The sequence below is a fragment of the Athalia rosae genome, chromosome 3, assembly GCF_917208135.1.
Source record: "Athalia rosae chromosome 3, iyAthRosa1.1, whole genome shotgun sequence".
Classification (NCBI taxonomy): domain Eukaryota; kingdom Metazoa; phylum Arthropoda; class Insecta; order Hymenoptera; family Athaliidae; genus Athalia; species Athalia rosae.
In genome coordinates this window covers 10,523,152-10,549,603 of record NC_064028.1, presented here as the reverse complement: position 1 = coordinate 10,549,603, position 26,452 = coordinate 10,523,152, and the positions used below count along the sequence as shown (strand labels likewise).

Here is a 26,452-nt window from a genome sequence, read left to right as displayed (position 1 = left end):
ATACGTAGATTTGTAAGATACACTTGTAAAATATAAAATACACGCTAGGATACACTCTGGCGGCGATACGGTCGTTTGAAAATCATCTGTTGTAAGATTCACGGATTTTCTATACGCCTACCCAAATCTGTGTACGTTGCAGATCGGAGTTTTACTGCGCCAGTTAGCTGAAGCACTGTTTGATTTTAATTAACGGTTTCGACTTTCTTCGCTGCGAATTCCGCCCGTTTGCCCCGGTGAGAATAGATTACGTGACCACGTAAGATCGGTTTAACGATTTTCCGCAGACTTAATTTATTCGATTCATTTTTATTTTTTTTTTACCTTCGTTATTTCAGAGGCGAAAAAATCTCGACCAGACATCCGAGAATTTTTCAGCTCGCAGAATTCGTCGTCGCTTCCTCTCTCTTGGTTTGATTTTTTTCTTTTTTTTTTGCTTCCTTCTTTTTTCTTCTCTCGTTTTTCGCTAGAAAATCGGTTTTACCGTACATTCTTCGGAGGGAAAGAGAGAAAGACTGCAGAGACAGAGAGAGATAGAGGGAGAAATTGTAAAAAGAAACGTGAGCAGAGATTTGAAACGTATAGAAATATTGCGGCAGCCCTTGAGGCGATGAAAAGCGGTGGCTTCGCGTAAAATTCAATTCCGAGTGAATGAGGGAGAAAAGAAAAACTGGATTTAAATCAATCGCGTTTAATGAACGTTAGATTTTTTTTCTCTTTCTTTCAAACTGTCATAATATCCGCGAAGATCCGTGTGGCTGTACGCGACGCCCAAATATAAAATTATAAGTTTATAAATTATCCGCAACGTGAAAACAGGCTAAATTCACCCTCGCCGCGACGATGAGTTTGTACGGTAGTGAGAAAATAGCTCTGCACCGTTTGTATACATTTTTATCCGTATTTTTTCTCTCGTAAATTTACGCCGTTGGTATGTGAAAAATCTGCGAAGATAAATCGATTCTCTCTCTTTTTTTCTGATTTTTATTATTAATAATTCCTATCCTGCGACTGATATTCCGCGTCTCTGAGGTTCTTCGCGCAGAAAGCTTGATCGTGTCAAAACAAAAAATGCGCGCGCTACGGAAACGCTAATATTTGGGTTAAGTTTTCGCTTTTCTTTATTTTTCTAACCACAAATATATGTCTTTCCCGTTTATTTTTTACGTCTAGGTATATATGTACATATGTCACGTGTTTGCATACGTGATAGAGCAAAGCGATTGTAATATGCGCCCTTTTGACCCTTTGCTTTCTCCCCTTCCACTCTTTCACTCCCTTTAACCCTACTCTTAATTGTATGCGTCTTAAATGTGCATTTTAATTACAGTCTAGACGGTATTAATGAGGATACATAACTTCCGATATCTACTTAACTCTAGGGGTTAATTATTTCAGAATAAAAATTTCAGTCCTTTACCGATCTTGAGCTGCTCTACACTTGAACCCGAAACCGTAATCCTGATCACGAAAATCCGAGACACTGTTATTGGCTAGTTTTTATTTTTATTATAATTTTCATTTCTTCCCCCCCTACCGTCCGCCCTCTGTACCAATTTTCGTTTATTTGTTCGGTTATTTATTATTTAATTTATTCATTGATTTATGTAAATATCGTTACATTACACATCGCAATCGCAAATTTCGGAGCTTTACAAATCACCAAAGAAAAAAAAAGAAGAAGTAAAATGAAAAATCGCACATTCTCGATCATAATCATCATGACATTGATCTATGTTGTATAATTTATCATGCGTATATACGATTGATTCATCAGAAGTTATGACTATAGACATTAGCGATGTATCTGTGTTTAGTTGTAAGCAATTATTATTTATTTAATTTTTTAGCAAATTTATACGTTGTCATTCTTATTGTTGTCCATATACTCATCGTCAGTTCGCAGAGTCACGCATTCGTTAGTTTAAGTTATTCGATATTTATTTTGATTTTTATAACCCCTACCTACCCTCGTCCTGATTTTTGTTACAGATTATGACCGAAGTCTGCCACACTTGCCTTACGTCGTGATTCATCTGAGAAAATAAATGAATTAATAAGAATCGTCAAGGTCCGTCCTCAAGTCACTGCCAATATAACGAGAAAATAAAAGCGAAATAGCGAAATCGATCGTAGGAATAATAATATAGCTATAATAAAATAAACGGGGGAAAACAATTGAAAAAAAAATAAAAAAAAATATACCCATAATCGAAAAATGATACTGCCAAAAACAATAGAGTCTGAAGTCGATGTAACAATAACCGTTAAAAATAAATCAAATTTCGAAGAACCTAGATAAAGGGGCGACCAAAGAAAAACTTGAGAAATTAAATGAACTTGAAATACGACGGTATTCGAGATGCTAGGAGTGAGTCAACCCACAAATCCACCGTCGAGTCTGAGACACTCGGCGAGTTTCTCGTGCCTCCAGAGAGGCGCCGGAGAAGGTCATAGGGCCAGGACGTCCACTTTACCCCAACAACCGAACCCCACGCAGATCAACGGAGTATCCCAATACGTCGGATTGAGCGGTCTTCAGCACTCCGCGACCTCCTCGCCGGCCCACAAGTCGAGCGATTCGAACGACGATCATCTTTTGCAAGTTCAAGAGTCGAACGAATACGGATTCGCGAGGACGAGACCGAGGCTGAGGAGCACCACGGGCGTGCTGTACGAGGAGGAGACGGTCGGTAGCTTCAGGGAAAGTCTTCACAAGGCGAAGGATCGCGATATCGAAGTAACGCCGATAAAAGGCCGAGATTATCCGAAGAATTTCGTATCGAACAATCCGCTGCGGGGAGCCCTGAACCTCCTCACCACGTCGACGTCGTCCTGGTGGAAGTTCAGACCCCGCGACGATATACTGAACACGTCGAACGCGTCGGCGGTATCGACGCCGGACCGGAAATGGTCGAGCGGTTCGACCGTGACCTCGACACCGAACGAGGCGAAGTGTTCGCCTCTGCAATCGTCGGCTTCGAACCTATCCTCGAACGCGAATAGCGAGAGGAAATGGTCGTTGAATTCGTCTTCCGCCACACCGTCGGTAGCGTCGCCCGGAAACGAGAGAAAATGGACGACGGGCTCCTCGGCCTCGTCGGCCTCCAGTCAGGATCGAAAATGGCGATCGTTGGGCGCGTTGCTCAGGACTCCCGTCGGAAACTCCCATCAGGTCCAGAATTCATTTTCGCAGCACGGAATCGGGACCCCCGGATCGCCGGGTACCGAAACCTCGAGGATCGACCCCAGGGACTCGCTGCCGAACTCCGCCTCGAAGGTCACAAAGGTCACCAGGGTCTCTCACCACCCTCAAAATTCGTACTCGGCGAGGACCTCGAGGACGTCACGCGAACTTTACAGAGAGAGCTGCGAGTTCACCGTGCCGCAGTCCTCCGAAAGGTCGAAGGTCAGTCGACGTCTCTATCAGGAGCAACAGAGCGTCGAGGCGAACGGCGAAACGGAGGAAGTGGTTCAGGATCATCAGCGGGGCTCGTCCTCGGGCACGAGATCGAACAGAGCCCAGAGTTTTTATCTCCTCGACGATTTTCTGCGCCCTCAGCCCGGGCCGACCTCTCTGTCGCACTCTTACACCTCCTCGTCGTCGTCGTACGTGCCCACCAGTACCCTTCGGAACGGCGTTGACTCGGTTAAGCACTCGACGCACCACGGGATCGTCGGTAACGTTATCAGCAACGTCACGCCTCCTCGGAGGCATAACTCAAGTTCCGACAGTCTGGAAGTTGCTACGAGTCCTTTACCCCCACCTGTACCGCCACCTCCGCCGCAAATCAGCACAAAGGATCAATGGCGGGACAGCAGGGCGAATGAAAATAATATTAGAGAGAAGGAATTATGCCCTTGTAGAATGTGCCGGACGGCTAGACACCAGAAATCCTTCGCCGAGGAGGTGAGTTTTCCAATTTATGGTTTATTTTTTTTTTTGTTTTCAACATTTCGAACTCCCATTCGAAAACATGTCCAGTCACCGTTGCGCATACGCCCGAAACAAAGGACAACCGTTTCGGAATCCCGCAAACATTGTGACGCCGAGATCCCCCTTCAGATATCGCCCCGGAATCGGGAACGCTAGACTCGTATACGTATACCTGAAATTTTCCGCAACCGTATCGGCTGACCGTGTCACGGGTCATATTTGAACACGATTACCGCATTTATCGTCAGATCCTCGGAGTTACGGAGTTGAGTTTTAGTTACGTGGGCGTTTTTAATACCGGGACACCCCGTATAGTGGGTAAAGTTCCGTTGCTCCTTTGTGTAGGGGCGGTTATATCTACTCCTGAGATCTCTGACCGCCCCGTTCCGATGCTTTTGCTGCTGCTGCTGCTGCTGCTGCTGCTGCTTCGGCTTCGGCTTCGGCTGCTCCTATAGCTCAGAGGCTCGCGTGTTTCTCTACCTATATCAGTGTATAAGATTTGTGCCGACGAGCTTGCCGATGGTCGTGCAGTCCTGTTACCGATTGGCTTTGTACGACGCGTATATACCGTATGTGTTGTAGTCGTCGTCGCTTTTCATCGCCTTTATAAAATACAACGAATAAATCTTTCTCTCTTACCGTGTACACGTGCACGTGTGCGTTATACGTGTATACGTAGTTTCCTAATTGCTTCTAAACCGGAACATTCCGAGGTATTAAGTAAATTTTCAACGAACCGACGAATCAAGAAAGTCACGATATTTCATATACCGCGGATTGCGAAATGCCTAAAGGCTAAACAATATGCGTGTTTTTCTCACATTACACGACGATCGGTTGAACACAATCGACGACAATATTACAAACGAAAAGTTTGACATTTTCACTAACCGGAAATTATACTCCGTAAACGTTAAGAGTATTCGCTGCCAAGTTCACGAACGAGGACGATGTTTATCGGGTCAGAGTTCGATTCTCTCGATGGAAACTCGAGCTTTTCACCGAATCGATGTCTCGCTTCGAAGAACTCTTTTTTTTTTTCGAATCGTTGTTACGCTCCGGACGTCCGGGCATTATCCGCGGTGAGTATATTTTCTGATTCTTCGGGGTTGGTGGCCCCCGTTGCGCGAGTCGCGCGTGGCTCAAATGCAGCCTCCGTTCGCATCTATTTCTGACGCAGCCCCATGCGTTGCGATCCCTTCGAACGGTGTGTCCAAAAATAGTTGGCAAATAGGCCAAAAATACCGGGAAACGAGGACTTGAAACATAACGGTTCTTCGTCACTCTTCTGCTGCATGTCGTTCGTTCGTTCGTTGCTCGAAAAGACGAAGAAGAAGAAGGAGAAGAAGGAGTTAAGTAGTAGGAGGAGATCATCGAGGTTTAACGGCTCGCTCAAGGATCTTCCTTCCTTTCCGCGCTAAAGTTCTATAGATACTCGATAACATGTATAGTAGTACTCTCCGGCTCCGATGCCGCGATGCAGGGAAAGGAGTCGTCGATCGGTAATGGTGGGAGAAGAAGGTCTGCCTCTGAATCTGTTGCAGCTCTTATACAGTATCCGCGCTCTGACCTTATAGATTTCAATATTGGTATCCGTAACGCTCCACCTTCGAACTTCCGACGCAAACCTTCGTTCGCCGTTTGTTTGTTTGTTTGTTTGCTTTTTTTCTCTCTCTCCTTTGTTCTTTTTCTTTGCATTTTTGCTCCTCTCTTTTTTCTCGCTGCAAAGTTCAAGTCACTGTACATCCCGATGCCGCAGGATATCGAGAGCCTCCTCACCGATTCCGATCCGTTTTATCTCATAACTGTATCCCAACCAAGATCTACGCTACGAAACAACGCTCGCTCTTCATGCATTCGTACTTGTAACGCCGACGGAGAACTCGGAGGCATCGCGATGTTCGAACTATAAGGATGAGTAACACTGGAAGAGATAAGGTCAGGGATCAGCTTGTTTTCGACCGTGCTTCACGATCGGAAAACTTTTCGAGTAAACCGTCGACTCGAGTCATTCGGTTTCTATACGAGATCGAGAAAAATCGCATTTCGATCGTTCGAATGGCAAGGTGAGGATGAAGTTGGATCACCTATGGATCACAAGATACCGAAATACGTCTCCGACTTTCGGATCTGAAATGATCGAAGACGTTACCTAGAAGTCATCGTATATGCGATCGGTTGAAACTCCATCATATCGCAGAGAAATAGAAGAGGAAGCATGAATTGAAGTCTCTCGATTAGCCACGCGAGCGAGAAAGGATAGGAGGAGGAAAGAATGTGATGGCAGCGCTGCCTCTTGGTTACCGAGTGCCGGTAAACTGCAAAACCGACTACTGAGCGACCGTACGAACGAGATCGTCGACGTTCAGATGGCGTTGAATTCTGGCTTTGCCGACCTACGCATTCCTTCGATTAACCGGAGTCAATTTTTACCAAGTTAACAGATGGCGACAGCGATTGCCAGTCGCGTATATCGAGTGGGCGCCCAAGAAGGAAGCGACAATTTTTTCCTTATCTCCTCTCACCGAGATCCTGATCAACGATGAGAAAAATATCTCCTAGGCAATTTTTTCTTTTATCCCCAACACAGATCTTATTTTCGCTGAATTTTTAAGTGCGATTTTTTTTTTTTGTCATCTTGAGATTTTTTTTACTTTTCTTTCGGCACAAGCATTATTTGATCGAGAATGCTCGTCGTCTAGCATCGCCGAAATTTCGGATGATTCTTCATACGACCTGATTCGAGGAATTCAAAGTTCTAGGATGGATATTTTTCATTAGCACGCGGAAGACGTCGCGGTGATCGTCGGTTGCGTCGTCGGGATGTTGTCGTGGAGAATTTAAGGGCCCGCATCTGCGGCAACGGGTTTTACTCGCGTCGCGCGGTTATCGACCGTATCGAAACGGCGGTGGTTCGTGCACGCCCTAATATATCCGCACATACGGCTATTCTCTGCGTGTACACTATGGGTTATTGTGTCTTAATTCTTGTGCCATGAGAAAACCGCGAAAGCGGGCCGATTATAGAAAGCCGCAGACCGCGTCTGGGGCACGCCTGCGAAGTCGTGTCCGCTGACCCTTGTTTTAACTATTATATATGTACCTACCGCACACAGAAACAGCCGCCTATGAATAGGTACGTACTCGGTCGATTCGGATGCAATTGAAATAATTACTGGCTATACGGTTTCGTCTATAGTTTCCGACTCATTGGGATGACGAGACGCTAGGGAATGACGTCACGAGTCCGCACGCCTACCCCTTAGGGTCATACGTAACCTACCCTAACTACCCTCGCTCTGTACCGCAGCCGCTGCGGGGCTCGAGTTTCAGCATCGATGGGAAAACGGTCTCTCCGTCGAGGGCTTCTAACCGAAAGGGCGTATCTCGAGGCTTCTTTCGATTCCGGGCCGTCGTGTACCGCCTGAAGGGATTGTCTCTTAAAAGTAAACTATGCGGAAATTATCGCGAGAATTTAACGTCACAACATTCTTTGAATATTTTCAGGGTGGGCACAATAACGACTTTTTGGCGGATGTAGCTGCGGGATATTTTGAAAAATTAGCGAGCCTCCCGTGTCTTCGAACGATTCGATTAGACGCGGAAAGGTTAATTTTACCCCAGCTAAATCCGTCGGGGTCTCGAAAATTCTTCTTTGCATTTTTGAGGTCTACGCCCTTCCGGCGTCACGGGAAGCTGCAAGTTTATTCGGTTTTTCGAGCATAAGCTCTCCTGCTTCTTAGCCGAGGATGTAATAATCCTTTTAAACAGGTGAGTGCTCCTTCACGTCCGAATTGAGAAATTACGAGGCTGACTTTTCATCGGGAAATTCAATTTGGCAGTCACACGCCGTATTTTTATTCAAAATTTTTATTTTCACTTTTCTCTTCCATACTTTTTTTCGCTCCTTCCCATCTTCTTGTTGTTACCCCACATACTATATTCCGTATAACACTTGTTTCAAAACTTTGAAAATTGAAAAGTTTATACACACGGTCGAAAGATTTCGAAAAGAAGTTTGTTGCACACGCACCTGTTATGTGTTGCTCGAAGTTTCTCTACTCGCAGAGCGTCTTCGAGTAGACACGTAGATATTCCAAATCCATTTCGCCCTTTTTCGGTTTCTGGGTAACATTCCGATCGAAAGAGATCCCAGATCGATTGTTCATACGTACAACGTTCTTCTCACCCTAATTCCGATGAAACACTATTTTGCTTATTTATTTTCCTTCTTACTCTTTGTTTTTTCGCAAAAGGTTCCGACCGGAAGGTTGAGATTTAAACGAGTTTTATCAACTCCATTAACTCCTTGTAATCAAATACTCCGCGCAATTTACAATATAAATTGGAATTATAAGCGAACTGGTGTAAGCGAAAATTATGTCTATGCAAATAATAGGAGTATGTATAACAAAAAACTTCCTTCACACCGAATTCGCTAAGTTAGTCAATCAATTTTGATCAGCGTCCAATTTTTATCTCCTCCTTTTCATTTCCCCTCTCTTCTTTTGATTTGAATTGTTTCCGCTACTATTCGATTTCAACGATATCTACCTACATACGTGGACACACATCAATTATAGGTATATTGCGTCTGGATTCTTTCGCTGGTGCATATTATTTTCCTTGGACCCGTTATGAATTCGTTGCCCCGATATTATTGTCGCGACGGGGTTGTCGGAAGGACCAGCCGGGCATAGGGGGTACAGGGTTTGGGGGGGGGGGGGAGGGGTCCGATGTTACATACGCCGCATACATAGGTGTGTACGGTACATGGGGACGACATAAGCCGTGATGTATATATACATTTGCAAAGCCCAGCATCTCCGCCTCGGGTTGTTCTCGCGCGGACGATGCGTGCTATATATATATATATATATATATATATATATGTATGTATATAATATATGTATGTACACGATATCATGTACGTACCTAGATATTACGAGTGTAATGTATATCGGCTGGATGGATACGTGCAATGTAGGCATGTACATAAGTGAAATGTAGGTAGGAGCGTGTGAGGGTGGATACTATGTACCTACTATGCGGAGGAGTCGGACCTGCGCGCGAATTCCCGCCTTCCGCACGTGCGGGAGAAGCTCATATTGATCCCGTCCTCCCCTCGACACCCTCCTCGCTCCCGACACCCCCAAGCTTATCACACAGAATCAGAGAATCGCGAGCTGCCGCTGCCGCTGCCGCTGCTGCTGTCGAGAGAGGGAGAGAGAGAGAGAGAGAGAGAGAGAGAGAGAGAGAGAGAGAGAGAAACGAGAGCTGGTCCATCCGCCGAATCGTCAGTCGGTTGCGGCACAAGACTGAGCTCGAGTCGCGCGTCTCTTTCGAACGGGTTGATAATAATTTCATGTATCTCTATAATATGTATGTATATATATATATACGTACACTCGAATCCTGACCATCGACAATATTATTATAAACACGCCTATATGTGGATAACATACACGCACACATACATACATCCATATGATCGTACATAGTTCTCGTTGATCGTTATGAGAATTAATTTTGATATCGTTGTTGTTATTATTATTAGTACTATTTTGATATTGTTGTTGTTCTTGTTATTGTTGTTATCTCATGATCGTCGAATGAGATTCCCAAGTACTCGAAATCAAGAGGGAAAATTATTTAACGATAAATCGGAGAAAAAAGAATCGGATATACTCAGATACGAAATCACGTATGGAGCGTAATCTCTCGTAGAGCTTGAAGAGAAAAAAAAAGGGGGATAGGGAAGAGGCTTTTATGTATCGAGAAGATCAAGCGAGTGATCAGGTCAGAGTTCAGACTTCGGAAAGGGGTTTCTCATAGAAGGACAGTCGATCCCAACCCCTTTGTAACATCCGCTGATCAGATACACGCCGCGTGATGCAGGTGTTTCGTTGTTCAGGGGACCGATTAGGCGTTCCTTTGATAATGGATAGTTATACATAATAATGACGATAACAATGTTATCAATAATCAATACTTTTCTTTCGATACGTTGCAACGTTCGAGAATCATTGGTATTCTAATTTCTAGCGAGAACAATTCAAACGTCAATCACTATCAAAATTTCGTCGAGTCGTTGCTTTTTCAAATTACTCTGACATAAAGATCATTGATTTCAATACACATCACGTCACTTCAGCTATAGATGTGTGCGGGTGGGTGTATTTGAAAAAATGTCGACATAAAATTTTGGAAAACCAGAAACGAATGTATGGAAATTTTTTATCTATTCAACAAAGTTAATAAATCGAAATTTAAAAAAAAACAAAAAACACGGGAAAACAAACGTCAAGTGCGTGCAACGTGTGCAACGTACGCGATATAATTTATCAAAATCGAGTAATAATAATAAAAAGAAGAAAAAAAAAAAAAAAATAGAGACTCGTGAAAGTTGTGGGGAAAAATTCTGCGTGAAAGAACCAAAAAAGAAAAAAAAAAAAACCAAGAATGTCCGTGCAAAGACGTGAAATTCTTCGGAGATCGTTGGAATAAAATTTGAAACGGCTAGCTCGGGGTTAGTCGCCCCGTGTCGAATCGAGCTGAAATTCCTCGTAAATAAATTTCATATCAGCCGTCGTAAATATTATTTAGTAATCAATTACACAGGTATACGTAGCCGAATCATCGAGGCGTGAAGCTGGTACGCGGGGGTTAAATCGGGCGCGCCATCGATTCATGCATAATAGAGATATATATATTTGCTGTACGCGTGTAACGCGTATCTATTCACCCATACATATGCACAGAGCATAATAATTCACTCAATAAACATATATTCGCGTAAAATGTACGCGTACCCCGCATGTCCCATGCCCGCGCGTACCTGTGCATGAAATTCGTACATTGACGTGCAACGCGCGAATTACTGTACGGGCGCGTTAATATAACGCAGATACATTCGCCGCGACTTATCGTTAGTCGCCGGTTATACTTACCTATCTCAACATTATCTTCTATGTAGATCGCACACGCGGATTTTGTGCGTGTGCGAGAAATCCGGACAAGTTGTTACCATAAAGTTGCGGGCCTCGCCCAACTTATACGCAACCGTCCGCTCTGAGATTAATTTCATCCTACCGCAGCTGCAGCGAGCAGACGGAAAATTCTTTTACCTCGAATACTGGACATTATCTGTCCGCTGATATTGCCTAGAGATACGTCATGCATGGGTTACGTACTTCCATCATCGAATGTTCGATACGGGGATATCGTAGGTTTGAAAAAACGATTCTGTTCGAATTTAATGAGTGGACGTATGGAAGAAAAAAAATTGGTTGCTCTCGGAACAAATTTAATTTGAGTTTTGTGCTGGGTTTTTTTTTCTATTCGTAACAATCGTCGCTTTTATAGCAATCGAATCTTAGCTGCCGGTTCGAATGGAGTGATTTTTTTTCTTCTGCTCTTCGGTAGCTATTTTTGAACGTTTTGTAATGGATGGTCGTTTTTTTTTTTTTTTCTATAATTGAAAAGATGATCGATCGCTATTAGAACAATAATAGGTGTTCCCCATAGGCGTAATTATGTATCGTACGTGTACAGAGGTATGTATGTACTTATAATTAGATACATACGTACGTATAATTCCCAAGAAATCCAATCGTACATACGTAAGATGAAGTGGGTGACCGCATTGTATTCGGAGTGAAATCAATTCAAGATGAAGATATAGAGATAAAGGAGAAGGAGGCGATCGAAGAGCACTTATTCAATTTATTTTACTCGTGAAATGACAGGGAGAATCCGAAATTATTGTTGCCTAATTTACTCGCGTCTCCATTGAATCGAAATCGAGTCGATCAGATTTGGAGTAATCGTCGATCAACGGTAAATTGCGATATCCTATGTGTATACAGGGTGGCCGTATTCCGACCTTTCAGTTTTTTATTTCGAGTCATAGACAAGGGGGGGGGGGGAATCCCGAAATCCAAAAGCGTATTCAGAATTCGTTGCATGAAATGAAAGTAAAATGAAAATAAATTCTATGATTTTTGTAAAGAGAGAAAAGGATGAATAATCGGAGCTGAAAATGTTCGTCACCCTGTGGTTATTACGGTGATTCATCCTGGCCAAAAGAATCGTAGAAATGACCTTGCGATTTTTCAGGTCAAAACCCGCGTCGCGTTTTACACAAAGACGAGTGCATCGTCCTCGAGTGCAGAACCCGCGTGCAGGATATTGGTCTTTTCCAGTCCTGTTTCCTTATTATAAATGCCGGCAGCTTTAGGATTAGTTCGGAACTAGTCGGAATCGAATTTTGAAGTTTTTTTTTTCCTTTTATTTGCTTGCCTTTTTATTGGGGAATTTTTAATTTGCATATCTCGCCGAACACGTCTCATCGCCGGTGCGAAAAATTTATAATGAAATCGGACAACCGACTTATACGGGGTACATTGATTTTTCACAAGAAACCGCCGCAGGTAGAGGGTCAAGTTGCTTTTTTTTTTTTCTCTTTTTTGTTGCCCCTCTTGTTGCTCGCGATGAAAATCATTAAGAAAAGCAAATTATTTCCGACTTTTCGGCAAGTGAATTAGTTATCCAAAATTTTGTCCACTTGTTCGAACGTCGTCTTACAAATTTGCTTTTTATTCTTAAAGTGAGTAATTTTTTAATTTGCTCGAAATTCTAACCAGCGAAACGAATTCCCACAAGAAATGCGATACAATGATTTACCGAATCCTATTTATTTTTTTTCAATTAACGAAAGCAAATTTGAAACTTTTCAGAAACCATATCGCTAACCGCACGCGATTTGAGGTCAAAACAAATGCGAATTGACCGCGATTGATTAATCGATCGATATAGGATTGGTTTTATTTGTTTGACAAGTTCAAACATAACTCGGTAATATTTCAGGGTAAATTTCCCTGCGGTATACACGCACGATATCCGTATAATGAATGGATATGAATAAAAAAATTTTTTTTTTTTACATTTCAAAGTCAAAAACGGCAAGCTGTCAGTGAAACGGAAAGCGGAAATCAAAATCACAGTATAAAAAAAACGAAGAGATTAAATCAAAAATCGATCAGATAAAAATACAAAATAAACCGAAAATCAAAAATTCATAACCGAGTGTCTACAATAAAAAAAAACAAACAGTCCGTGCAAATAATATTTAATTGAAAAAAAGGGAATAAAAATCAAAACTTGGAAATATTTTGATAATTTCATTTCACCGATTGCCACTACAGACGATTTCAATATTGGAAATAAAATAGTTAAGCCGGTGATTTGTTGTGCGACAAAAACATTCGAACTAAAAATGGATGCATTGGAGTTGCAAGCGGCGTTGGTGAAGCTTGATCCGGCGACGACCGTGACACCGATCGGTTCGGGGTTGAAAATTTTATCTCACAACCGAATAGCCTACGCGGTCGACATCGACGACCACGGTGTTGATCAGCAGTTGACGATTCAGCAGCAAAATTCACAACAAAACGGCTGTTCGAACGCGATGCAGATAAACGGTATGGGTCACACGGTCACGGTACAAGATGAGAACGTCGTCCAAATTCAGGCGTCTAAAAAGAGTTGCGGTTTCGGATTCGGAGAGATCAGGTGACGCCAACCCTGTTCCGCGTTCGGTACCGTCGCCCACGGTGTCTATCACACCTATCCCCCTCACAGGGGAGATAAACACCACGGGAAACATCACGCCAAGGAGAGGAGACACCATCATCATCAGCACCATCATCATCACCAACAGCACCAGCATCACGGTGTCAGAAATCATGCGGTAAGAGTTCATGTCAACTTCAATGATAGGGAAAAAAAAAACAACAAAAAAAAACAAAAAAAAAAAACAAGACGAGACGATGACGCCGATTACATCGGTCATCGATGTAATTTCGATTCATCGTTCATCCTCGCTCAGTTATCGGTGACTAACGATCGTCGATACATCGTTTCCTGATGCATGAAAAAAAAATTTACAATCGGCAGCGCGATGACGACGAGGTATATATAGGAAATATAAAACGATCGTCATCCTCCAGTTCAAATGTTTCTTTTATGCTTCGTCTCGAAGTGATTATATACTGGCGAACGAAAAGTTGAAACGAACTAGTACGTCAGTTTCGATTTTGACGAATTCCGAAATCGCTGGACGACCTCTGCACTGGCGTGCGCGACGCGCGTCGTCATGGATAACTTCAGGCGTTAGAAAGGAGATCAACTCGCGCGAAAAACAGGCTATAAGACAATTACATCCTCTAATACTCATATAAGTATGATAAGTCTAGTCTAGTTTGTATCTATAGCAAAATTAACTAACCTGTATACGGATTCACATGTTTTTATCACGTGTTCAGACGTACAAGCGTACGTTAGCGAAAAAACGTGACGTACAGATTTCGTTCCTTTCTTTCCTAATTCAATGTCACGCGTAGTATAATCCGAACGCTCAGTATGGATTTTTTAACACCACCCAAAAAAAGAACGAAACTCTCCGATAAAGTCTCGCTCCATTCTTCGAGGCGCTTCCGCAAAAGCTCCGTTGATTGATTCGACGCTGCAAAGAAAAGAAAGAAAAAAAAAAAGCAGAAGGGGAAAAAAATGTTAAAGAATAAAATTCAAAGAAAAATGAAAAAGTTGATTATCGCGATAATATATATTACATCCAATACCGTTCAAGCGAAGAAGAGACCTTCGGGTATTATATTTATTATATAAATACTAGTTACCAGATAAGGTAAGGCTTCCGGTAATTACATTGAAAACGAGTTTCGATATACTATATCTGGAATTTTGTACGTTGAAATACGACTCGCTAAAGGAAGAGACTGCTAAACGCGACTTTTTTCAATCTTCTCGTCTTCTTTTTCTTCCCCCCTTTTTCAATTTTATTTTTACAAATCTACGAACCGTTCCATAACCATTAACGCAATTACGGAACGAATTCAACCGCTTAGGTATACGCGATGCGATATTCCATTTCATTATAAGATATTCCAGGAAGAGCGAACATTTTTGGAACCCTACGAAGGACTAGCTTCTCTATATCGACGAAGTCAAGGGGACGAAATATCGCACGCGCGTACAAACGTTGCAGATAAATCGCGTCGTACTCAGGTATTTAGCCATACCTGTCGCAGGATTCGGTGAAATTTTCATTTAATTCAAGCACCTCTCACAACGGTTAATTGAAGGGGCGCGCTGCTCCCGCGCAATCCCTCTCATTGCACATCAGCTTCAATTTTCACTCGTCGTAAATCACTCGAGTGGTTCGTTCTTTCTTTCCGATCGCGGGTACCGCTGAGGCGGGTACACAAAGTCGCACGGACACTGACGCGCGTGTCCATAGGTATATGTATACGAAATATATGTATCGCGCATCATGTGTACATTTATTACATAGGTACGTACGTACGTACGAAGAGTATAAGTGCACTGCAGCGGGCAGGATGTGCGTGACCAATCTCAAATTCCACGTACGTTACAAACGTACGTACCTAGAAAGAGGAGGTAATTCTTTCGCAATTCCATACGTTACTCCGCAAGTTTACTCCGGCCGTAAAATTTGTCCGTGGATGTGCGTTATGTGTTGCTACACACATAACGCAAGAAAAAAAAAAACAGAAAAAAAATATAAAATATATACCATATTATAGACACAAGTAATTGCGATGCAGTCGAGGCTAATAATAATTCAGCTCCGGGTCCCTCGTTTTGTCGCGAGAAAAGAAAGCAGCGACGAAAAAAGAAATATAATTAAGGGACGCGAAGTAAAATAGGGAGGGGCGGGGGGGGATTGAAGGCAGAAAACTTTGCGTCGCGTTGCTTTGTTACTATACCCACCTATTATCGGAACGCGGCATCGTAAACCTGTCGTGTATAGGTTAACGCGCGGAAAAACCTACACACGTATTTAGCGCACCTGTGTGTATATTTGTATCCCTTACAGGTATGAAATTTATATCGCGACGGGGTCAGACGGAGAAAAGGGTAAACTAAAAATTTAAATACCGTGTCGCAGCGTTCTGCTTTATGTCGTCTACAAACGTGTAATCATGTTCCTAAATCTTATGATAATCGAACAAAGGTTTATATGATGTATGATGACCCGACCGCGGATTACTCATTGTCAGCTTACAAAATTTTTCGGACAAAGAAATGAATTTCAGCAACTGCGTATACACATATATGTATGCGGGTAATATTTTTTTGTTATTATAACCTAAACACGGCGAATAATTTATTCGTCCGTTCGCGATTCGTAATTAATTAATTCGGACATCTGGATATAGTTCGCGATCGAAGACCATCGTCAGGGAAAACAAATATACAAAAAACGATGTTATTTTGTTATATCTACGTATATACGAACGTGTTTGTCTATTCTCATATTTCGGAATTGTTTAGTCCTCCGTCTCCTTAATTCTTATTTCTTTCGAGATCTCGAAATCGTCTCTTGTTTTATTTTTTTATTTTTTTTGTTTTTTACGTTGATCTTTTTCTTTCAACACTGCAACGCAAACTCGCATATTCTTTAGATATTTTCACGTTAAATATGAATATTTAATTTGCATGAAAAATTACTCACTCGCTGCGTTTATATACAACGCGTTCCAAGATTTATTAAAATTTTGGGTCTGGGTCACGCCTCTTTTCCCTTTTCTGGCTGGATTGTACCCTCGAGCTTTTTCTTTCTCACGATGCTCTCCTTAAATCGTCTCATTTATTCTCTCAAAAATACTTCTATGAAATGAAAATAGGTAATTCATCTACCGAGAAATTTATGAAACAGTACAAGGAACATTTAATCTACAAAAAAATCATCCATTTTTATTATTTCAATCATATTTACAATCTATATTATTAATCTGTCGTCTTTTGTCGTTGGGAGAACCATAGCTTATAACCAGCACTCCTTTATCTTCCTTTGCAACGGACCCCGTAGTTGATGGAAAACGAGACGAAAAACGAGAGAGAAAAATAAAAAAACAAAAAACAAAAAACGTTGTTCATACTAGATGAGATCTAATGCGCTGCGCCGCGCAGAGGTATATGTATAGTTTCGTGGGTGTCAAGGCTACGCCCTGCAGACACGGTTGACCCGGTGCACATATAATATTAATTAATAATAATGAACGGTCGCGCGAATCCCGCCGGACAACGCCACCTCCTGTCCCGAGAGATCGCGTGAAACTTTTACTCCTGCGGAAATATTTCTGAATAACAATAATAATATAATAACGACGATAGTAATTCTGATAGTTACTATGTGAAAATGTACATACGTAACGAGATGCTTTTTGAGTCTCTAGTGAAATCTGGAACACAACTACATCGGATCTACAGTGTCGCGTATATAGAATAAATCGTTGAGAATTTGTTTACACGCAAAAATTATGCTCCAAAAATTTTAATGACTTAATTAAATATTCGGCAGTGATTTAGCCTGATTAATGAGTGTGTGTAGCGTACCTACTTCATGTATAGAGGACTGAATATTTTCAGACTGGCGAAATACTTTCTTCGCTATAACGTTGCCCGGTATAGCCTTCTCTGTGTGCTTTCCTTTACTATATGTATACTTGGCTTATTTTATTTTTTTGTCTTAAACGTATTTTCCTTTAGTGTCTAGACTCAGGTTCTTAATATATTATATAAATTTTAAAGTGCGCGGCGCACGACCGTGGGGTATGCAGATCCAATATTAACATTGTTTTGAATCTAATTTAATTTTTTGGAAGGCTACGAAGGCGTCACCTACGAATTTTCAAGGGCGGCGTCGTCCATTTTCTTTTTCTATCTTCTTTCAGGTTTTTTTTTTTCTTTTTCATGTGAGTTACTCTGGTTCGAGACGTCGATATCTACAATCGAATGATCAAATTCACGTGGAAATGACGATGCAGACGATGTTGATGAAAAAAAAAAAAGAAAAACTTTTAAAAGAGTAAAAATGTACAAGGTGTTCATAAATCCTCGTTAATTTTGCCACGGGAAAAATCCCAGGAGAAAAATTTCCCAAGCTGTGGGTTTGATTTTCTGTGACAAAAAAATAGCCGAAAAACGACCCCATTCGAAAAATCCGCGGCCAATATAGGGTGTATAGAGCAAAGTCGTCCGAAGACACGTGAGTTGGGAAAAACAAGATGCCCATTTTCTTACGACCTCGAGCGTCCATCTTTTCGCGGCGTTGCACGCGCGCTTCCGATAGGCAATATAAACGCACACGCAATCTGCACCTATTTACATCATACACTTGAAGTGCACTTCGTGGTCATGTACGTACACACGTGCAATTGAAATATAAAATACGTTGTAAATAGATTTTAATATAGATGCGCCACTTGCGCAGTGGACGTACAGATCTATGCGATGAGAAGTGGAACAACTAATTTATGTCCATAGATTCAGTTTTGAAAATGAATGGAAGGGAAAAAAATGACAAAAAAATTGGGGAACGGAATAAGTCAGATTCATTGTGAGACTGATTTTAATCCTTTTTTTTTTTTAAATGATTTCGACAGTTCGAAAATATTTAGAAAAAATAACAATTTTTTTTGCAGATTTTTCGCTCGTCCCCTCCTTTTATCTATCATTCAGAAGTCGTAATCGAACTGTATTGTTTTCGAGTTTTATTCGATCGTGCGTAATTGACCGCAAACTACGCGTCGATCACACGCGTGCCTAACGTTCGAGAAATTTATGTGCAGAGGTCTACGTATCACGAATTTCTGATCCTCCGAACGATTTAATCGGTTGTATAGTTTTAATTGAGTATTCGAAACGTGAAATGTAAGATCCGAAGAATGACAATGTCCACGTGTACAGTTTACTCGTACGTTCGCGCCTATGGATTGAACCCTCATAAATGTGGTCTGCGAAATTACTCACTCGAAATACCGTGATTATTTCCATATTTCAAGTGTTATAAAATACACTATAATTTTGGAAATTCGTAGCGCAGACGAGGTACCAGGGACGGAGTACGTACAGCACAGCCATGCGGGATACATGGACAAATATATTTAATTGTGGATAGTTAAGTAGCTGCAGCGGTAGCGCTTATACATTATTCGCTTTGGAATGTAAGCGACAAGTGCCGAGTGTCGCATTCTTGGTATTCGTCCAACTGGCAACTATCGCGACTGGATCCCAACTTCGCACGTGTGATCTGACTCCGCTAGACCATCCCAATGGGGATTGATTAATAAAGGCGGCGCGAAGACGCGAGGAGACGTGGATAATTACCGGTGTATATTTCATAAGGGGTATTTCGCGGCAAATCGAGAAATTCGCCCGTAGCCGTTCGCTTATTATTTCGCTCGTTTATTTATTTCGTCAATTAGTGCTCCCGACAAAAAATCTGATTGGAAAAAATCCACGACGAAATGAAGAGAGGAGTAAAATCCGAACTACTCCTAATTTTGGGAAATAGTCGTCAATTGTTTCTGAAAACTTTGGCGAATATTGAAAATATTTTGAACGACAAAATTTTTGGGAAATATTCGTTGCGGAAAGAAAAAACCGTAAAGCGTCGAATTGACACAGCACTATACAGCACATATGTATGCATAAACATATATCTTATTGAAATATTCATCGATTTTCACCACAGTCATCGATTTATTATTATGGTTTTTTTCTCTCTTTTCGTATACCGAAAATGTTTGACGAGGTGTATTATATAGCTTCTGATCAAACATCGGTCGATTATAGTTGATTTTAGAAATTGGGATGGGCTGGTGCAACAGCTGAAATAGCTCAAGGATTTTTCGACCAGTTGATGTGATTCACTTTTCTTATGAATTTAATTTTTTTATATTCTTACGTGTGTTTTCTTTTTCATTTCGTACGTATCCGTCAGTACCCGCTATCACAGCTACGCTTCGTCATACGTTCAATGAACAATGCATTTTTAACGATTCCGAGTAACGAGTGTAATTATATAAGAATAAAAAAAAAAAAGTTATTTTTTTTTTTTAATTTCAAATTCTCCTCAAATGAGACGTTAAAAATGCAAACCAGCCTATGACTTTGGATAGTAATAAGGTTCTTTTTCAATTTTAATTTCATTCTTTCCTTCCGTACGATTTGCATTGAACTTTAATTACGCATCTCACACCAGCTTACCGAACAAAGTGCATCGCCGCATATTGATTTTGAATAATATTTTTAAACGGAACGTGTAACGCGCACGGCGGGTGTAACGTGATCGACGGTCTCGCTACGATCGTTTGTCAATTAATTTATTTATCGTACAGCGTATTGTTGTCGCTGCGTCAAGTCGATCGTTGCTAACAAGATACGAATTATCGTACGAAATCAATTATTTACTCGTCCGCAACACCGCGGAGGAATATTAAAAATTGAACGCGCGGTACGAACGATGCCGTGCTGCGGTATAGCAAAAAAAAAAAAAAAAAATAAGATCAAATATTAGTTTCGCACATCGATCTAAAATATTTAATGAAATTTATCGTCGATCATATAACATTCGTAACGCGACGCACATGTGTACATTTACATGTTCAATATTGTCCCCTCGTATATCAGGCTTATATATTCACTCGAAAAATGTCTCGATCGCTCAGACTTTGGAAACGAAAAACAAAAGAACAAGGAAAATAGTGAGTGAAAAAAAGTCGGCAAAATATTTATCGCGAACAAACAAGGCGTGTGAAAATTTATTCTTCGTGAAACTACACCTTCTTCTTTCCGACGACAGATGAAATCGCGGAGAACACGAAGTAAGAATCGACCGTGGTATGCGATGACCTGGAAATTGTTATCGATTCTAATTCGTTGATCGGCGCGTGTATACATATAACAGTCGAAAAAATTTTCCGGTCTATTCGTGTTATTTTCGTATATAGCGTATAATAAAAAAAAACATTGATCTATTTATAAGTATGCCGGTTATTTTATCGTCGGACAAATCTGTCGGACTTCGGAACAACAGGATTCTGTTATTTACCGAAAATTCGATCGTGTATCCATTACGCGTGTATATCGTCGTACCTGTACGCGTACATGGTTTCATATTACCTATGCGTACACGATAAAACATATCGTTCGACGTTTCTCACGTGATACGATCTTCGCGCAAGCGTGTAATAAACCGATCACGGGCACTATACTCCGCGTACACGACGCCGATAATTTAATATCAAACCGACGTACATACGTACGGCTACATAATATCTATTTACACCTTGGGAGGAGTAAAAAAAAAAAAAAAAAAACAAAAAAAAAACGAACGACAGAAAAAAGTAAAAGAGGCGAAGCGAGACCTTACGCGTACGCCGGATACGTCGCGTTGTTCGGGTAGACGGGCAAATTGATCCAGAATAAACCGTCCGGATTTCGGGGTTTTTGGGAAATCGTCTTGTCTGGTTTCTCCTGGAATCGCTCGCGAGTGTAACTTACGTTCACGTACACACTTTGCGGCACCTATACATACGCGTGTACGTTATATCTGCCCAATAGTCTAGCGACTGTCTCATGACTTCGTTCAGTGTTTCACCGACCGGCCTACCAGACGTTTCACTTCACCGAGGTGTGTTTATACGCGATTAGTTTACGTACGCGTGCCTGTAGATACGTATGTACGGACGGCGGTATCTATATATGTTCTATTTGTACGACTATATATTGGCGTGATTAGTCGCTCGTGATAATCGCGCGCAAAATCAAACGGTGTAACTGCAGCGCGTAGTACGCGTTATCGGACGGGAATTTGTATAATCTAGTGTGTTGTAAAAATTGAAGAAATCGGAGCGATTAATGATGATGAGAAATCGACGCTGAATCGACGGGATAAATATTATACAGGTCGTACAAAGGAATAATAAAGCTGACGAGTCGGTAACGACGAGGACTGGTTTATCGGATCGTTCGAGCGCGCGGGTAGGATCCGGGGAGAAGACAATGGAAAAAAATAGAAACGTAATAAATCGAGCGGTTGATTAAAATTTGAATGAAAAATAGAGAAACGAAATTATTCCGCAATCGGTAGACGGACACAAACTCGAGATCGGATTCGGTGGCCGATGCCATCGGTTGCTTGACACACTAACAGACTTGTAATTATTTTATCGTCAGCTCACAGCGAGAATTTGAAATTTCTCTTCTCGTGAAATGAAAATTAATGACGAGATAATTTTCTACGTAGTCTCGGGATTCGTTTCGTTTCGTTTCATTTGCATTTCGTCTTCCATTTCAACTCGACCTCGCAAGAAGAATTCGTACGCGGCTACGGTAACTTCCATCGGTTGAGCTTGCGGATCGTTATGATTTTTGTCCGTTTCTTTCTTCACTTCAGCAAAAATTTGACGAACCGTTTATCGCCAAATTCATCATATTTTCATCTACGGACTTGAGATTTTGTCTGCCGATTCTGCCGTACATTTTATATGCAGAATTCTAAAGATGGAATTAGGCAGGCGGGCGCGCGCGGGTTATTTAGAGCAGAACTATGTTACTATTATAGAGGTTGCTGCTTAGGTATACATCGGTGTTCGAATTGGTTCATATATATATATACTCATATATATATATGAACGCGTAGTATACCTGTATACAGATAAGTGCAGTATAAAACCAGACCAAGTTGTATTATTGGATTATACCGCTACCTATAGTGCTGCGGAATCGCGAGGCGTGATGGTTGTAAGATGGTGTCGAACGAGTACATAGACTTGTACATATTATTACATATGTACCTATTTGTGTACATAAAACAAACTATAGCTTAATTCAATATGGGAAATGTTGCACATGGAAGAAGGTCGCGTTAGCGACGAGACGCTGGTTGCCGCTTCTGCTTCTGCTTCTGCTTTTGCTTCATGATTCAGATTCAGCTTTCCGCTATAGGTCTTCGCTCTATACCCAGCTGTGCTCTCTTCACTTCAGAAAACCGTCGCGTACATCGCGCACGTTCAACAGTCCCTAACAAACTCTTGATCCGGACGGTTCATTAAATATTGTATACCTTCCACGTTCGATGCACGTACACGTCGTACGCGCGAAACTATCAAATTTATTTGGTCCCGGATGCGGATTTTTAAATAGAACAATATTCGTTTGTTTGTAATTAAAGAAAAAAAAAAAACATATCGTTCACCTCGATTGTCGGGAGAATAGAACAGACAAAAGCTCAACTTCGCGAGTGACCTTTTTTTTTGATTTTAATAATTGCGCATTTTTTATTGGCAATTATTTTCATCGAATTTGTGTGATAATAATAATTATTGGTATTATAACAACAACTTACAGTGTCGAACAACGAGTTCTTTTTTCGTACAGTATACGTACAAAAGAGAGACAATTTACCTGGAATTTAAAAGAACGTTGCAGCTTCGTTATTCGGTAGGAAGGAGGAAAAATATTTTTCAACAAATTTTTCTCTTTGACGATAAATTTTTTTTCTCTTTTTCTTCAATTTTAAATTATTTTGCAGTGGACACTTGTCTGTCATGTTTAACAGCCGGTATAAGATCTGTAACGGGTTTAATTAACGAGTGCACGAAAAAAGAAGAAATAATTTTGAAAAACTTAAAAAAATTAATATCGAATTCAAACAATGTCGACGTGTTCCCTGATGCCGGTTTCTCTGCAGGATATTTTGGTAATTATCATTATTATTTTTCAATACAAAGATATACAGTTTCAATGCTTTCAATAAAAATTGAATAGTACGTGAAACGGAGTACTAAAAATTCCAAAACGATTGAAAGAAATTGAAAACTTCGGAGATGTGCAAGAGGTTGAAAAATATCTGAAATTGGTATATATTCTCTGCACGAATTGCGACCGATAAATTACAGAGATAAATGCACATAGGTGGGTGGAAAAGTAAAAACTAATGCAGAATACATAAATTTTACGTTGTACATATGTGGTAAAAAATTTTATTACATCGTATGCAATTCATCGTGGGCTCTTTCCTGTCCTACATTTAAATTCATCTTATGTATTATCACGTTTAATACGTAGGTACGAGTAACTAAATACTCCGATACATATGTGTGTACATAAGTGCGGTAGATATACGGTCATTACCGGGGCATGTATCTAATAATAACCGACCACTTTATATACACGCATACGCATGTGTCCATGGGCATTATACGCACATATGTACATACGTTTATATATTCGTGATGGAAATTAAAGTGCAAAAAATTACCTATTATTTCATTCATTAGAGGACACAAGTCCGTTACGCTAATTTACGCTACACGTTCCTCTTGATGTCGTTTAAACAAATTCTACATAAAAAAAATAATAACGGACTTATGACGCATTTGGTCGAGAATGGAATTTGGATTTCGTTTCCGTGTAGCAAACGGAAATCGAAAAATGAATTCATGTAATGTGCATTACAAAACCAGAAAGTTTTCTTTTTTCTGGCTATTTTTAATTCGACTAGCGAATACCAGTCTACTACACATATGTATACTATACGTGTATATTGTGATGCTATGTGACAAAATGTTCCAAAAGTCAAATGATTGAATTCTTTTTTTTTTTTTTTTTTTAATTTGGGTGGAACGGCGTTACTCCACATATGTATGTAGTGTAACGTGGTTAGCCATATTCTTGTCAAGTTTGCGGGCAAAAATTGAAAAACGAAGACCGCAGAAATTTCGTTTTCAATTTCTTCATACTTCAATTTTTGCGAACCGTACCGCGTGTGCGGATGATATCCACCCCGTGCAACGTAATCCAAAGAAAGTGCAAAGGCGCGCGATCGAGCTGCACGAGTCGAACACGCGCAAGACGCGCGATCTGCAATTGAAATCGAGTTCGAGTTCGAGTCGAAGGACCGATGGATAATTTTTGGCTAACAATAACAATGAGAATAACGATAATGACGATGATTACGATCGGGATGACTGGCGAGTGCCTATCGTGTAAGTTATAATCCGTTGTCGGAGTTCGATGACCGTGATCCGATGGTATAGTAAGCGAGCGTATATATCTCGTGATCTCGATTCCACCGTTGGCATATCAAGAGTCTTTCTCTTCTCTTCGTTGATCGTCAGACTTGCACAGGTTAGTTCGAACTCACATGGATAGTTTATATGGTGTATCTGTGTACACGTTGTTCGGTTGGTTTGTTCGTCGGTCGTCGTCGGTCGTCGTCGTCGTCGTCGTCGCGTCGTTGGTTGAGAGAATAAACTGGGCAGGTCGTTGTTAAACTGGTTTTAGCGAAAAGGAAAAAAGGAGAAAAAGGAGAGGAAGAAAAAAAGTTCAGGGTGATTTCGCGGCTGAAGCAAAATGCGAGAAAAACTTGAACTTGAGCTGATGCTGTTGCTGTTGCGCTGTAGCTACTTCTTTCTTCTTCGCTCTTCTCTGCAGGCAGCGCCATGATTTTATAACTTTTGAATTTTGCAAATATCGCGCTACCAGATTTTCTCGACAAATTCGCGTTCCTCATGGAGTCTAAATACATTGAATGTCTTAGATTTTTACCGATTTTGGAGTCAAGAATAGAATTTTTTATGTATTTTGATCTCAGGATAAATCGATTCATCTATAAAATTGATCGAGGTATCGCCAAGTTTTCACTTTTTCGCTTTTCGGAGCAAAAAAAATTGAGATTCTATTTTTTTTAAACAACTAATTTTTCGAATGTCTTCACCGACTATCGAAGTTTTGAGATGTTCGAAAAAGATTTTCGAGACTACAAACTATAATTTTCGCGTGAATCGAAATATGTGTACAGAGTAAAAATTGGAAATCAATATCCAATGAACGCGGGGAAACACGTTTTACTACCAATAATTGTACGTATACACAAATACATACACGTCGGATGGCCTAGAATTTTCTATTACTGTATAGATAAAGAAGAAAAAAGAAAAAGAGAACAAACGAATTCGAGAAGAGAAAACAGTTACTATCGATCTTGAAATCCTCAGCTGACTCGCGGGAAATTCACTATGACTACACTACTGGTATTATTGTGCAAATAATTACATTATCGGTGCAGAGTTGTAAGAGTTCACGCTGGATATGGCGAGCAGACGGACGTACATATATTTATACATACGTATACGTATTTACATATTATATGTCATATGAATACACGTAATTCCATTACTGGAATCTCACAATCAGCGCCCGTAGTGCCTGCGTATCGTCTACCTCATGTATAATGCGTGTCTGTATTTATACATATTTTTCACGTACGTACCTATACGTAAGCTATGTACCGGCTCGTTATGCTTTCTGTGCCGGAAATGCACCTCATTTTTTATTTTATTTTTTTATCTTCACAAGCTTCAAGAACATGTAAATATGTCTACCTAACTCGCGTACGTCAGCATTTATATACTTTAAAGGATTTTGCATATAAGGATGCTTTCGGTACGTATGGTACATATATAGGTGTCATATCTATACATATGTACATGCACTTTACGGGATTGCACAACGGATTCTTGAACTTGAATTATGACGTAGTCCCTCCGCATTGACACGGAAATTTTTCATTGTCTCTATTATTTCGTTCTATCCGGATTATTATTTTTCTTCTATTTTTTT

At 40.8% G+C, this 26,452-nt stretch overlaps 1 protein-coding gene across 2 annotated transcripts in view; it reads left to right on the top strand.

The window, feature by feature from the left end:
• LOC105690113 (dual specificity tyrosine-phosphorylation-regulated kinase mbk-2) overlaps nt 1–26,452 on the top strand; it is a 91,731-nt gene that overhangs the window by 27,232 nt on the left and 38,047 nt on the right. For both annotated transcript variants that reach the window (XM_020854684.2, XM_012407665.3), the window contains exon 2: nt 1,993–3,910. In XM_020854684.2, coding sequence (XP_020710343.2) covers nt 2,363–3,910 — 1,548 coding nt within the window. In that variant the 5' untranslated portion in view covers nt 1,993–2,362. The remainder of the gene's footprint in view (nt 1–1,992; nt 3,911–26,452) is intronic.